Below are 15,640 nucleotides of genomic sequence, written 5' to 3'. Positions count from 1 at the left end.
AGTTTTCAGAGTCTGAGTAGAATAGACTGGATTGTGGTGTGGACATTGCGACGGATGAGAAAAGGAATATTGTGCGCAAACACACTGCAACTCTGTACAAAAACACTGTATAGCAGGAATAAACACTGCCCATGCAGGGGCTGAGACAGGAAACATCAGTATGTGCACCTAGGTGTGTTAACACATACAGAACAGAGGACACACTCTAGCCACTTTGGTATGTGTTTCGTGCATCTGGGCGTGTTACCACATTCCACACAGGGAACACGCTCGGTATGATGAATTATGTCGTGTTGAATGTGCACCACAGTGGAAGTTTTTCTTCTCAGATGATGCTTCCAGTGTTTTCACACAGAAGCTCTGATCCACTTTAGCTTTAGTTTAAGAAGCAGGTTGGGTTCCACCTGAGGATTGCACAGAGATAAAAAGATATAAACTGTAACTAAGAGCCGCGGACGAGTCCAGTACAAGGTGTGTGGCCACAATCAGTAGTTTTATGCAGCATTGTGGTGTTTTTGTGCAGCATTGCAGTAAGGATGTGGAGATTAATCGATATGATTCGGTATGTAAATACAAATGTGCTTGATGTGAGTGTATCGATTCATTCCGTGTGCATCGATTCAATTGACGAATGAAATCATGGTCGTTACGTGCTTGCATCATTTTTTTTTTCTGATGCACATTGACCCCGGACGGAGGCCTGAAAGTGCATTTATACCGCAACAAATCTATTTTGACTATGGCGCAAGCAGTTGTAGGAGATTTTTGAAGCACCTAAAACATTTAAATCAGGTGTTGGGAATTATTTTGGCTTTTTTTTTTAAAAGATGGGAAACTTGACAAGACACAGGTCATTTAGAAAGAATGCCTTGGCTGCACTGTGCCCCCTAACTCGGCAAAACTGGTAAGAAAGTATCTCAAATTACTTTTGCCAAGAGAGTGACGTTGCTTTACTGTTTACTGTACAGTTTAAGTTCTGACAGTGTGTTCGAACAGGTTGCAAATTCCTGCTCCTTAATGTTGAATTTGGTAAATTTGCTGCTTATAAGGAGTAAAACAAATCCTCTGCCTGTAGTAGAAGAAGAAGAAGAATACCACCATAGTACCACACTGAATTGCAGCTTCTTATTTTCTATTTAAATTTTTGGTATAATTTCTTTGCATCATGTTGAATCACATCGTATCGCATTGTGAAGAATTGAATTGCCATCAAATCGTACATATCAAAACGCATCAAATCAGAAACGGGTGAATCGTATCACATCGTATCATCAGCATCGTCATGTATCGTCATGTATGTATATGTGTCGTATTGCTGGTAATGTATTGAATCGTTGTCACTGATAAGATTCTCATGCGTACACTGCAGTGTTTTTGCGCAGAGTTGTGGTACTTTTGTGCAACATTGTGGTGTTTTTGTGCAGGGTTGTGACGTTTTTGTGCATGTGGCATTGTTTTTATACAGCATCTGGTGTTTTTGTGCAGTATTGTGGTGTTTTTCTGTGGATTTGTGGTGTTTTGTGTAGAGTTGCACTATTTATGTGCAGGGTTATGGTGTTTTGTGTTTTGTGCAGAGTTGTGGTGTTTTTGCGCATAGTTGTGATGTTTTGTATAGAGTTACACTGTTTTTTGTAGCATTGCGCTGTTTTTGTGCAGACTTTGGTGTTTTGTGCAGTGTTTCACCGTTTTGTGCTTAGTTGTGATGTTTTTTTTGTAGCATTGCACTGTTTTTGTGCAGAGTTGTGCTGTCTTTTTTGTAGCGTTGCGCTGTTTTTGTGCAGAGTTGTGGTGTTTTTGTGTAGCATCGTGGTGATTTTGTGTAGCATTGTGGTGTTTTTGTGTAGCATTGCGCTGTTTTGTGCAGAGCTGTGGTGTTTTTGTGTAGAGTTGTACTGTTTTTTTAGCATTGCACTGTTTTTGTGTAGAGTTGTGGTGTTTTTGCACAGAGTTGTGATGTTTTGTGTAGAGTTGTGCTGTTTTTCTGTAGCATTGCGCTGTTTCTGTGCAGAGTTGTGGTGTTTTTGTGTAGAGTTGCACTGTTTTTTTTTTTAGCATTGCACTGTTTTTGTGCAGAGTTGTGGTGTTTTTGCACAGAGTTGTGATGTTTTGTGTAGAGTTGCACTGTTTTTTTTAGCATTGCACTGTTTTTGTGCAGAGTTGTGGTGTTTTTGCACAGAGTTGTGATGTTTTGTGTAGAGTTGTGCTGTTTTTCTGTAGCATTGCGCTGTTTTTGTGCAGACTTTGGTGTTTTGTGCAGTGTTTCACCGTTTTGTGCTTAGTTGTGATGTTTTTTTTGTAGCATTGCACTGTTTTTGTGCAGAGTTGTGCTGTTTTTTTTGTAGCGTTGCGCTGTTTTTGTGCAGAGTTGTGGTGTTTTTGTGTAGCATCGTGGTGATTTTGTGTAGCATTGTGGTGTTTTTGTGTAGCATTACGCTGTTTTGTGCAGAGTTGTGGTGTTTTTGTGTAGAGTTGCACTGTTTTTTTTAGCATTGCACTGTTTTTGTGCAGAGTTGTGGTGTTTTTGCACAGAGTTGTGATGTTTTGTGTAGAGTTGTGCTGTTTTTCTGTAGCATTGCGCTGTTTCTGTGCAGAGTTGTGGTGTTTTTGTGTTGTATGATGCTCTGCTTTGGTAGGCGTCCACGCTGCACCAGGATTAGAAGCGTCACTCAGCACAGGCCAGTGCACACAGAATGGCAGCTCCTGACGTTGTTGCCTGAGGACAGACATTTTGTAAGAGCGGGTGAGGGAAAGTAGACGAGTCATCGAGTGTCAGAGAAGCAGAAAAAGGGAGTAAGCCGCGTGAGCAGGAACACTCACACTGCACTGCACGATCCCTCAGTGTGCATAGCAGGAAGAAGTTTTGTCACTCTGGTAACGATGGAGCCGAGCTTCAGGAACTCGCCTGACAGTGCGGGCAGTGACGGGGCCTTCATCAACGAGTCCTTCTATCTGAGGATGCTCAAGGCCACGAATTCCAGGAAAGGTGTCGTAACCGTTGCTTCCTTTCACAGTTTGTGGATTTGTAAGAATTTGCAGTCTTTTTCTGCGATGTATGATCTTCTTTTGCCTCACTTTTCTCAAACAGGCCACACCCCCATAACATGTAACTTTTCTGTTTTATTGATCAGCTGTTCTATGACAAGAGACTTTTGACAGGGTGATTTGTCAGTAACAATGAAATTCCACGGATCAAACAGTGTTCTTTTTCTAGACCTGATATCGTTCACCTCATCAGGTTTATGTCAGCATCACGGTTTGCTTCTTCAGCTGAGCATGAACGTCGATCACGGCAGAGATCGTCCACTTTGTTTTTCTTTTGCTGCTTTGCCTTGTAGAATTTTAAGTGCAGCTTTCTGCTTCTGCCTGACCTTTGTTTCTCATCACTTTATTTTCTGCAGAACAGTCCACTGTGAAAACTTGGTAAATCTTTTATATTGGAGAAAAAAAGTGAAACTGCTCATCTTTTGTGGCGTGCGGCCGTGCCTCACAGGACATCCTCATGTCTGCTGTTGTCGTTTGTTCTCCTTTTGGTTTGAGTTTAATCTGTGACCTCAGAACGTCATCCAGATAATGTGATCAAACTGATCCAATCAAGCAGCTGATAAGGAACTCAGCAGGAAGTCACACCACATTGTTTTCCCTTCATGACGTCATACAGAAGCTCCTGTTTTCAGAAACAAACAAACCGATGTGAAAGTGTTTCATTGTTTCCACAGTTTGGTGCAGAATTCATAAAAATAAGGCAAAACTTTGCTCAAAAAGTAGCTGCTGGCACATGAAGGTTGTGATTGAAATGATCAGACTGAGAAATCAAAACAACACAACGGTGAGCTGAAACACGTCGAGGAGTCGATCTGAAGGACGACGTGTTGATTTAAACGATGCGACCGAGTCGCCCAGGTTCACCGTCAGTGAAAACATTTTTTCAGTCATTTATCAGAATATCTGTGACTTTGGAGTAAACTTGTGCATTTTTGTTACATGTGTCAGATTTGTCTGTAGAGTCTCGTCAGATGTTGGATTAGGGCTGGAAAATATTGTTCTCTTGATGTTGTGTTGGTGACGGCCTGGAGGTTAGCGCGGCGGACTTGTCGCCTACATCAGATGGAACACGCTATGCCGTTAAATCACATAAATGGTAAATAAATGTCATTTAAAATTCTGATATTCAACATTATGTTTTATACACTACTGTAGAGATGGTTTAGGTGAAAACAATGAAACTGCTAAATATCTAATATTAATAAAAATATAAAATGATACAGTCACTTTTCCCCTTTTAAAAATATAGTTTCTTCTGTGATTTTCTGCAGTTAATAAAATGGAGCTGCACTTAGTTTTTCCAGTCATTTGATTTTTAAGTGATCATCTGGAGCTGTTTTTGTGTTCTTGTGAGGACAACTCTATACACAAATCATGTTTGTTTGTTTGTTTTTAAGCCAGGATTTTAATTTGATAATTGATTTGGTTCTTCAGAGAGACAGAAAATAAATCTCACTTTTTCAGTGAGAAAATTTTGCATTTTATTTCACTTTTTATTTTCTGTTCGCACACTGATGAAGGGAAAATGTCAAACAGTATATTTTAACCAAGATTCTGGGGAGATTTAAACATTTTGTACAACAGTTTTATTTTATTTTATAAATTACAATTTGATCATTTAAATTCAAGTAATCAGGCTGTTGACTAAAAAGTAAACGTCAGTAAGTGTTGTTTTTAATTATTAACGAGAGCATGTTTGAATAATTTTAGGTCTCAAATGTGTTGAATGACATCATTTCATCAATGCATGATATAGCTGAAAGAAGATGAGGAGCAATATTGAATTATTTTTTTTTTTTACTTTTTAACTCATCTGCGAATAAAGCTTAGATTTTAAAATTTAACTTTCTATATTTAAAAAACAAACAGTTTTTGAGCAACTTAAAAACTCTTAACATGTGCATAACTATTTGAGCGCTTTTCTGTTCATTGTGCATTTTGAGGATCTCAGCATCTGAGATTCTAAAAGCTGTTGAACTGTGTACAAATCTAAACTCTTAATTGACCATTTAAGCAGTAAAATATGTGATTTATAGTTAATGGAGTGAAATATATGGATCATTACAGTGAGCTCGTCTCTTCTCTGTTTTTCCTGCAGATGAACGGGACCGAGTGCAGAAAAAGACTTTCACCAAATGGGTCAACAAACACTTGATGAAGGTAAAAACCTTCCTGCAGCAACACTCAGCCGTTATTTATTTGCACAACAAACACAGCTTTAGTGCAATCACGGAACACGAAACCGGCTTCGTGATGTTGAACGTAGCTCATTTCGTAAAGGTTGTTGGAAAGGAAAAGAAGGACTCCAGACATCCTGGAATGACTGTGAGCTTGTTTCTTCTGCACGTCGCAGTGCTTATTTTCATATATTATCCTGCTCACGCATTTAACTCTCTGCCGCCGCCAGATTATGCAGAAAGGAATTAAAATCAGTTTTTGATTTGCCACTACACACAGACCCAAAATGTGAGATTGTATAATCTGGGCACAGTGCGATGCAGATGTACTGTTTGTGAGTCATGAACACCTGGTTCCGCTTTAGCGGGGCAGATGGTCGGACTCAGTCAGGCTTCACATCTGGGTTCCAGACTGTCAGTGTGGCTCTAAACGCACAGCATCACTAAATATAAATGTCCACACCCCTGGTTCTGTACAGCAAACCCCCACATGACCCTTAATAAGGATCCAATTCTTACATGATCCTGATGTATCTGTGTGCAAACTGTGAAACTGTGAGTCATTAATAACAGCTGTTTTATTCTTTATTATCTGTTCTTGTTTTTCCTCAACTGTACTCACCAATACTGACACAACATAACCACAAAATAAGAGATTCTAAAGTGGTATCTCAATACTAACCTTTATTTATACTCTTACAAGTAGCAAATAAATAAACAAAAACAAATTTAAAAAAATTGCAGTAATACCATTCTACCAAACAAAAGAAGTATTTTTAATCTGTAATTTTGAAGATTAACTAAAGGTGTGTTTACACATAAGCAAGACGCGTTATGAATGTCATTTTTCTGTCATTCGTGACACATTCCTGACATTCTTAACGTGACTTAACTCATCTGAACAGGTTTCTTAATAGTGCGTGTTGGTGCGTGATATTCTTGATATTCGTGGAGCATGTTTTTGCCTGTCAAAAAATCTTCCACGAATGTCACACACCACCCTCATTTCGCCTCATGTCGTGGAGGTCGCAACTGAGCGTATTGATCCGTCTTGATGAGTATTGATCCTTAACAGAACGTGACAACGTTCGTAGTGGTTCCTGTGATGGTTCTTGGAGCCCAAACTGTCACGTGTTATTACGAAGTGACACGGAAACTATCAAGTTTTGACACGACTTGTAACGCAGCGTCACATTTCACTGCGCGCGACGATGAATCAGTTTTCTGTCACGTGCGCACAATTAAACTTGGCTCCACAGCGTTCAGTCTGATGCAGTATGCCAAAGAGGAACGGTCATGCGAAGTCGGCCAAGTGTTGTTTCACAGTTCCTGCTGAAGCTCCTCAGGACGCTCCTGCAGGTGTTCCACATGCTGTTGTAACCGATGAGCGGGAGAACGAGTCTGAGCCAGAGGAGCGAGAGGAGCCTCACGTGCAGCCAGACATCTCTGCACCTCCTCCAGTCCAGCAGAGGAAGAAGCGTGCGCACAATTAAACCCTGCTGCACCGCATTCAGTTTGATTGCTGACACGAAGTCGGCTAAAGTCTAATTTCAGTGTTCTTCAGCGCGCTCCTGCAGGTGTTCCACCTGCTGCATGTGCCTGATGTTTGGGAAAACGCGCAAGACGAGAGCCGCATGAAGCCACACATCTGGCGCTGTCCTCGTCCTCCTCTCTGTGCCACTCCATGGCACAGAGCCCAACTACGCATGCAGTCACAAAGTTCTTCTGAAAAACTGGAGCAATCTGAATTCGGTTGGATGAATATGGGTGTGTGTGTGGAGACAATTCACCTCATTCACAACGTGACAGAACTTAACGATGTGCTGTTACGCGCAATAGCGCGCGACAACGCGGAACATTATTCTTAGACAGTGCGTAATGGTTCCTGATAATTCTCCAGCAACACGTGCCATTAATCGTAACGTGTGGTAACAGGTTGCAGCAGTTCCTGAGGACACCTGACGCCTCTGCCCCGAATCATCACATTCGTGATCAGTGGCCAAGAATGTGTACTTCGTGGCGTTCGTGACTTGTCGTCGTTATGTGTAAACAGCAGCATTAAACCTCTAAATAAACCTCGCCAAGTGCTTGCTCACAGGGGGTCGTTTTGACCGTTGGGGTTTTTCCGTAATTATTGTATGGCCTTTCCTTACAATATAAAGCGCCTTGGGGCAACTGTTTGTTGTGATTTGGCGCTATATAAATAAAATTGATTTGATTTGATTTGAACTATTTAGACTTATATAACAGCTTAGTGGATCCTTGTCATTTGATTGGTGGCTTGTATGTCACGTGACATGGATTATTCATACCATTTGTCATTGTGTTTCATTGACCGTGCAATAGTTCTTTTTAGCGTGCAATTTTGGTGCCATATGAAATGTGCTATTGCAGGCCCCATCCACCGCACCTGCTCACACTACCAGGGACAGCGTTTAGCGAAACATGGCGAACATGGCGGGGTTTGTTTTGCTGGTGGATGACGATTCAAAGGAGCTAATTGACGGTGACAAAAAAACCAACCCACCATGCCGTAAGCCGTCTGGAGGCATGAAGAGCTGTTAGGATGAAGAGGATGAAGTTAGGATGAAAAGATGGACAAATTTCTGACGTGATTTTTCGCTGGAGTGAGGAAAGCAGATGGTAGTCTGTACTGAATTCGACACAACAACGGCATCATGGGCTACATCAGGATTGTTTTTTTCAAGTTGACTGAGAACAATTTTGGACTCCTATTTAAAGTTTGTGTTGGACTGTTGACGTCAAAGCACCAGTGACGCACACCAAAATGTAAGTCCCTTTTCTGTTGTTTAGAAATTAATAAAATATCAAGTGACAAGGATCTATTTTCGCAGTTATACAAAACAAATAATTAATATTTTTTTCATTCGTTCAGTGGAATGGTACCTTCCATCTTTCACGGAATTAAATATTTGTTCCTTTGAACTCATAAACATTCATTATTTTTATTTCTATATTATAATCTTTCCATTTGCCATGGTACTTTTTTCTGCAAAAACTCAAAATCTTACGTAGAAGATTTGTATAATTTATACTGAAAATATCTAGTAACACTGAATATGACACATTCACCCAACAAGTGGAATTTCAGTGAGCTATAAAGACTTTTTTAGGTGTATCTTAAATATCTTGAATTGTCACTTGTTCTAGTTCTAGTCTTTTTTAAATATACATGACATTAAGGTTTTCAACTGGTAACAGTTAAAAATAATCTGCCAGTGGATCAAAGAAAAATGAAAGATGCAGTATTTAAACTGTGTTGTCTTAAAACAAGTCCTTACATCATACTGAAATTTTACTTGTTAGGTTATTATGTCTTATGTTGAGGGTTATTTGATGTTTCGACTGGAAACTAGACCAATATACTTGGTAAGATTTTGAGTTTTTGCAGTGTTTAGACACAAAGTGTAAGTTAACTTTGACTAAATGTCCTTGCTTGCACCTGAACCTTTCTCCCTGTGTGTATATCAAATGCCATTAAAGTGTACCTGCATGTTTCCTCATCTCTGGTTGGTTTGGGGAAGCAGTGGATAAAATGTGTTGACCCAGGAAACAATTTGTTGTTTTGTAATCATTTTGGTTTGGTTGGTAAAACATTTTGGGGAATCATCTTGAAAACATTAACATGTAGACTCTTCGAAACATTTTGAAAATGTTTTGGAAAATGTTTTGTGGCAACATTTCCAAAATGTTATGTGGCAATACACCCAACATGTTACTTTCTAAAACCTTTCTACATCAATATTTCAATAATAAGGTCTCACTGGATTATTGATATATATCTTTATTATAGCCATTTCTATACATCTTTACAATAAAATGCTCAATCTGCATTGGTATGTATTGTGAGTTTTGTTTCTCCGGGGATATTAGTTTGTCTAGTTTGTCTATTCATTCCTCATCAGTACTCTCATCACAGTGAGACTCAGTGGGGGTGTCATTGCTGCCTTTCGTTGCAAAAATTTAAAATAAAAATCATCACAGTTAATATAACAGATTCCGGTATCATACATATAAATAATCAAAGGGAATATTAATGGTTAATAGAAATGAATTGCATACTTATACAACTGATGATGTATTTATCAAGATGGTAAGATGGTAAAAATATGGAAATGAATAATTTTTAATTTTTATTTCATGACTTTGATTCTTTTTTTTTAATCAAATAAATACTGCTCTGCCCTGATACGAAACAATATGACTGTTTCAAACCATCTGGGAAACATCTGTCAAACATTGTCCTAAAACATTCTGTTGTGACCTGAGGAAAACATACATAGAACATCTTACTGAAACATTTTCTTATGATGTTTTGGAGAGTCTACACTTTAAAGTTTTCAAAACATTTTCAAAACGCATTTTGTAGGAAAACCTTTCTAAAACCAAGGGAGAATATTTTGGACACATTTTGTGTTTCCTGGGGAACTACCGCATGGCTGGATGTCCCCAAATGTTCTGGCTTCAACTGGGTATCAGACTTACAGTGTGCTGGTCTGGTGCCGTTACTTGACTATTTATTGGTCAGCGGTTGCTGGAGGATTATTGTCACCTGTGTTGCAGAATGCAGATCAGGGAATTGCTCTGTGTGTGTGTGTGTGTGTGTGTGTGTGTGTGTGTGTGTGTGTGTGTGTGTGTGTGTGTGTGTGTGTGTGTGTGTGTGTGTGTGTGTGTGTGTGTAATATCTTGTATGTGTGTATGTGTATGTGTACCACATTTGACCTTAATACACAAATTAATATCTTAATACACATTTGTCCCACTAACACCTCGGAAAAGATCGCAGTTTGGTGCATCATGATTAGAATTGTAGCCAACAGGGGGCAGAGTCTTTGAAACATAATGTGCACAGTAACACCACGATGACTTCATGGACTGTGATGGAACTTACTACTGTAGATTATACTTTGCTAAGACCTTAGATAAATTCCAGAATGGGTTCAGCAGTGCGAGTGAGGCTCGGTATTTGCCTCGTTTGTGTGATTTTGGACAAGATGAAATGCTTGGAGAAACCAGAAACACTTCTTCAATGTGCAGTCCAGAAATAATACAACACAAGAAACGATAAAACTTCACAAGGCTTCTGCCAACAACATGACGCATCCTGTCACGGTTTCCATGGTGATTCTCCAGTACCTTTCCTGACTTGTAGATGTCTAACCTGAATGAACCGGGTGATACCTTCAGAATGTTCTTCCGTGGCTGTTGCCCCTCCATCTCCAACAAATGTAGAAAAAGAAAATGTGAGAATGTGTTTGTCTTACAAATCAGCCTGTGTTTTCTGTTTCGTCATGACATCTTCCTCTTTCTTGTTTCTATCTTTCATCCCATCCTGCCATTTTTTCCCATCAGCACTGGAAGGTGGAGGTAGGTGGCATCAGTGAGCAGACTGCTGAGTGAATCACATGTTCATTTCTGCCTGCATGTTTCACCCTCCTTCACCCTCATTCTGTGTCTTTGCTGCTAACCTTTGACCTTTAGCCCCTCATTCCGTTTGAGCGTTGCGCCTCTTCTGTAACTGAGTTTTACAGTAAACAATATGAAAATAAAAACAGGTTTGGTGCATGTGAGCAGTGTGTGGTGTGAGATTAATGAGGTCTTATTTTTGTATTTTTTGGTGTCGCTGCACGTTGAGTTTGAAATCATGAATCTCTTATAGATCTCATCATATGACCTCAAGATAAAAATAGATAAAGAAGTCACCATCAAGTCACTCTCAAGTCACATCAATCTGCAAGTCCCAAGTCAAGTCTCAAGTCATAATGACCACCAGTTCTTTGCAAGCTGACTTGAGACTTGCAGATTGATGACTTGAGAGTGACTTGACGGTGACTTACTCTCACCTCTGCCTGGAGATCACCTAACATGTATGTTGGTGTCGCCCACTTCCTTGCGTATTTTGTCATTTTTGTCCTTCCACAAAGCCATAGCTTTGGGATGACGCAGGTGTTAATGTACTTAATTACAAAGCCTGAAAAACGAGTCGTCTCCACAAATGCACCAGAATCTTGACAACTGACAAAACTAAGACCCTGACAACAAAAAAACCTTGGTTTTCTTTCAAATGAACCAAAACAAGAACTAAATCACTGCCATGTCAGGCAGATGGTAACGCCGCCCAGTCATTGCATTTTTAGGTTACTTGAATTATTGTCAGCCAAGACAACTAACTAGTGGCCCGGTCACACAGCATGCAACTATTCCTGGATGAAGGAAAAAAGCCACAAAGTCACAAATCGTCGAGAAAAGGTGGACAAATGAGCTTTCACTTTTCCCATCACCAAATAGCCTGCGAATCAAGAGCGCAAAAGGAATGAAAGAGGAAAGAAACAAAACCAAAGCTAACGTTGACCTTGACGCTTTAAACGACACGGTCACATGACCAACAGCAACTATAAAAGCCGCATGCAACCTGCTGCATCCTGTATTCTGCTGTGCATTCCAGGACTTGGTGCTGGGACGGAGCTCTGTAGTGCGTGAGTCCCGGGGAAGCTGCAAAGAGAAACATGCGATTCGATCCACTGTGGAGATCTGTGCGCACGTCGGTGGATCCACCTGCTCTGGTTGCTTATCCAGAACAAAAGAGGGATCATCTCCTTTATTATCAGAATCCTCACTGTCTGGTTCAGACTCTGATGACGCGCTGCGCACTCCGTCTTGCTCCAATTAATAAAAAAACTGAAGCGCTTGCTCAGCATTCATAAGATGCCTCATTTGTTATAAGACAAGCAAACAAAAAACACCACCATACTAACCACACACGCTAAATACTCCACCAAAATAATACACACTCCAAAGTCGCCAAATGTTTCTCATATCTCTCCAATACCAAAACTGTAATCACTGTCTGCTTTTCTCTCTCCTCGCCGAATCACCCACAATATCCCTTCACTCAGCTACCAAATTACATGGCTCGGGGATCATTGTTATTGGCTTATGTAGTTTATTTTCCACCAGTGATAAAGACAAATTCATGTTTTGTTTTTACTTGTGTTGCGTCGGGAAGAAGGAAGGAAAGAAACTCTGTTCGCGCACACCATGCGCAATGTGCGCACCCACAAACAAAACTATGTGGGGTGGGTGGGCTGTGATCAAACACACGTGGAGTTAATGACTTGTGATTGGTAAGCTCGTCCATTTTCCACCAGTGAAAAAGAAGGAGTCATGTTTCATCCCACTGCTGTTGCTGCTGCAGCAGAAAAGGAAATTATCCTTTTTGCTGCACGTGTGACATGAATGCACAGGAAACGCTAACGTTACAAAAACTAAGCAAACGATAAGAAACCGTCAAGAACGACAGTAAAACGAAAAACGGACGAATTGAGGTTTTCGGCGGCATCCGTTCAAATTTTTCGACAGTTTAAAATCCTGACGAAGCGCCAGCTGCAGGAACAAAGCTGAGCGAAGGTTAAACAATGCCAACGAAAGTCAACGAAAATCCAGATTTCTTGTTTTGTTTGGGCTTTGTTGCCCTTCGTTAGTGCCGTGTGAATGGGCCTTAAAAGGCAGTTGTGTTGATTGAATCTGGACGCAGTTTGTTTCGTGAGCTTATTATTGATGTTGACGATCGAGATTTTTTTTATTTTATTTTTTTGTCTCCTGTCTTTGCTCCGCAGACTCAGCGCCACATCACCGACCTGTACGAGGACCTCAGGGATGGACACAACCTCATCTCCCTGCTCGAGGTGCTCTCCGGGGAGACGCTGGTGAGCACCATGACCTTTGACCTTCACACGTTAGGACGTCCGCTGCGGCTCTAACCCCTCCTGTCAAAGCATTTTTGTCCTACTGACTTTATTTGCTGCCATATTTTACTGACTCGTCCCTTGCACCCATAAATATTGATGTTTTTATTCATGCGTGCACGTGTTTCATTTGGTTTCTTTCAGTTTTGTCTCAACATGCTAACTTATGGGGACACGATCTGCACAGCATTAATAACACTAATTTTATGATTTGCTTCCGTCTTGTAACCTCTTTGCACTTTGATCTCTTTTATTTTTTACTTTATCTTAATCCTGTTTGCTGACCTTTGCCCTGACCTTTCCCCCTTTGCCTCTGCCTTCTTCTCTTGCGATGCTCTTGCTGTGGTAGCCGAGGGAGCGTGACGTTGTGAGGAACGTGCGTTTGGTGAGTGGCGTCTGGACTGTGGCTGGCCGCTTCCTTGGGCGTGGCACATGCCACCACCCCAGGTGGCTGCTGGGTCGTGCATGATGTCCTGTCTCTGTGTCAACATTGCCCTCTTCCATTTCTTTTTTATTTTTGTTATTCAGAGGAGCAGAAACTCCAATTAGAAAGAGACTGAAATCAGAAAAGCAATGGAAATTTATGCAAATATTTTCATACATGCATAAAGTAGATACATGCACAGTAGAGCTGGTTGCAAAGCAGCAGTGTGTAATGTAAGAACTGACAGTGTTCATATTTTAATTTTCCAAAGCTTTTTTTTTTTTTTCTGGTTTGATTTATTTATTTATTTATTTATATTTTTAACAACAATGTTCATTAATGTGATGCTTTTCATCAGCTGTCTCACAACCTTTGCAGCTGCCTCACTGTGCAACTATAACATTAATGTTTTTTTACGTGAATGGAAACATAAATGCTTGATATTGTGAATTAACATTCCACGTCTGTGTAAGACACCTTTCAAACCGTTCCAAAATGAAGCGCACGCTGAGATGTCAATCTTTCTTCTTTTGTAGTTGAAAATATTCTTTCCAGTGCTAGTTTCAGGGATGGAAAAATCAGTCCTGCTCAAGATTTAAACACCCTAAAATTTTTATGTTTTTAAGGAAAAATTATAATATTAATCATTGTGTCAAAAGAAAATGAACCTGAGGAGCCGTGTTGGAGCCTTCATGCTCCTGGTTGAATCTCCCATGGCAAATTGGTCTCAGACGAGGGGCCAGACTAAGAATGGTTCACAAAGACTCCATGGACAAACGAGGCAGTGGGAATGTGACCCGGCCCCCGTCTGATTTCAGGCCTGTACGGAGGGCCCATCAGCGAGCGCCCAGAGGCTGGGCTTGCCATGGAAAACGGGGAACCATCCAAACTGTCTACAGTAAGGATGGGACTCTGTTGACCTCAAATGAGGAGGAAATCGGTTGGTGGAAGGAACACTTTGAGGAACTCCTGCATCAGACTGGACCACTGTAGTAGAGGCAGAGCTGGAAGCTGATGGGGGATCATCATCAATTTCCCTGGTGGAAGTCACTGAGGTAGTCAAGCAACTCTGCAGTGGCAATGACCCGGGGGCCGATGAGATCCGTCCAGAAATGCCGATGGCTCTGGTTGTGGAGGGACTGTCTTGGATGAGATGTCTCTTCAACATTGCGTTGAGGTCTGGGGCAGTGCCAAAGGGTGGTGGTCCCCATATTTAAAAAAGGGGACCAGAGAGTGTGTGCCACCTACAGGGGCATCACTCCACTATGCCTCCCTGGTAAAATCCAGGGTGCTGGAAAGGAGGGTTTGGCCAATAGTCGAACCTAGGGATGGGTATTGATAAGATTTTATCGATTTCGATGTCATTATCAATTCCGCTTATCAATCCGATTCCTTATCGATACCTCCTTTGAATTGTCTGTGTATTAAAAAGTAGGCTTTACAGGTTTTCTATGTCAACAACATTTTATTGAGTCTTAAAGTAAATAAATAAATATGAAATTGGTCACTGGATCCTTGATCTCTGGACATAAATAGAAATAAACAAAATCTGTAGTTTTTGTCAAAAGTTTTTCCTTTCAGACATTAATGTCACAAATGTAACTCCATACACAGACTCTGAGCTGAGCTCATGCAGCTGTGCTGCACGTCAGGATGTAATTAATAAAGAACGCAGGATGGCTCATTTTGGCGGGAAAAAAAGATTTTGGTCAATTGTAGTTGATTGTTTGTATTACAATGTTTGGAAAGAGGTGTCATTTTATTTAAAATGGTGATTTTCTTTAAAGTTATTAATTCCTACTGGACCCTATCTTTCTAACTTGACTCGGCAGAGACTGGCACAGAGTTTGGAGCGGTACAAACGGAATGGAGGACGATTTTCATTTCTTGTTCACAAGACAAGAGTCCCAGTTAGTGTCTTTAATCCGCACAAAAGTGACTCATGATTGACATCTTTAAATGGCTTTGAGAGGGGTTAAGAAGTGGAGTTGCCGCTTCTGAAAAGCAGCGAAGCAGAGAACCAACGAAGCAGCGGTTTGGAGCACTGCTTCAAGCAGAGTCGCGCTGCAGAAGCGGTTGATTACAGACCTGCTGCAGGGTCTGTAATCAACATAGAGAAATGATCATTTTCCCAAGAAACACCCTCAAAAACAGCGACTGCTCTGAAGGACCAATAAGGGAATCGTTAAGCAAAAAGACTATCGATGTCAGTGGATTGAATAATTTCTTAA

At 40.7% G+C, this 15,640-nt stretch overlaps 1 protein-coding gene across 18 annotated transcripts in view; it reads left to right on the top strand.

Annotated features, from left to right (window-relative positions):
• The window catches only part of pleca (plectin a), a 281,468-nt gene that overhangs the window by 204,292 nt on the left and 61,536 nt on the right, over positions 1-15,640 (top strand). For 6 of the 18 annotated variants that reach the window (XM_034161209.1, XM_034161220.1, XM_034161221.1 and 3 more), the window contains 3 exons: positions 5,141-5,202; positions 12,857-12,946; positions 13,335-13,370. In XM_034161209.1, coding sequence (XP_034017100.1) covers positions 5,141-5,202; positions 12,857-12,946; positions 13,335-13,370 — 188 coding nt within the window. Of the gene's footprint in view, positions 1-2,862; positions 2,984-5,140; positions 5,203-10,592; positions 10,608-12,856; positions 12,947-13,334; positions 13,371-15,640 lie in introns of those variants that run through there. The other 12 variants (XM_034161208.1, XM_034161219.1, XM_034161223.1 and 9 more) reach the window with 6 other exon arrangements.

The sequence above is a fragment of the Thalassophryne amazonica genome, chromosome 20 (genome assembly GCF_902500255.1).
Source record: "Thalassophryne amazonica chromosome 20, fThaAma1.1, whole genome shotgun sequence".
NCBI classification, from domain to species: domain Eukaryota; kingdom Metazoa; phylum Chordata; class Actinopteri; order Batrachoidiformes; family Batrachoididae; genus Thalassophryne; species Thalassophryne amazonica.
This window is presented reverse-complemented; position numbering and strand designations above follow the sequence as displayed.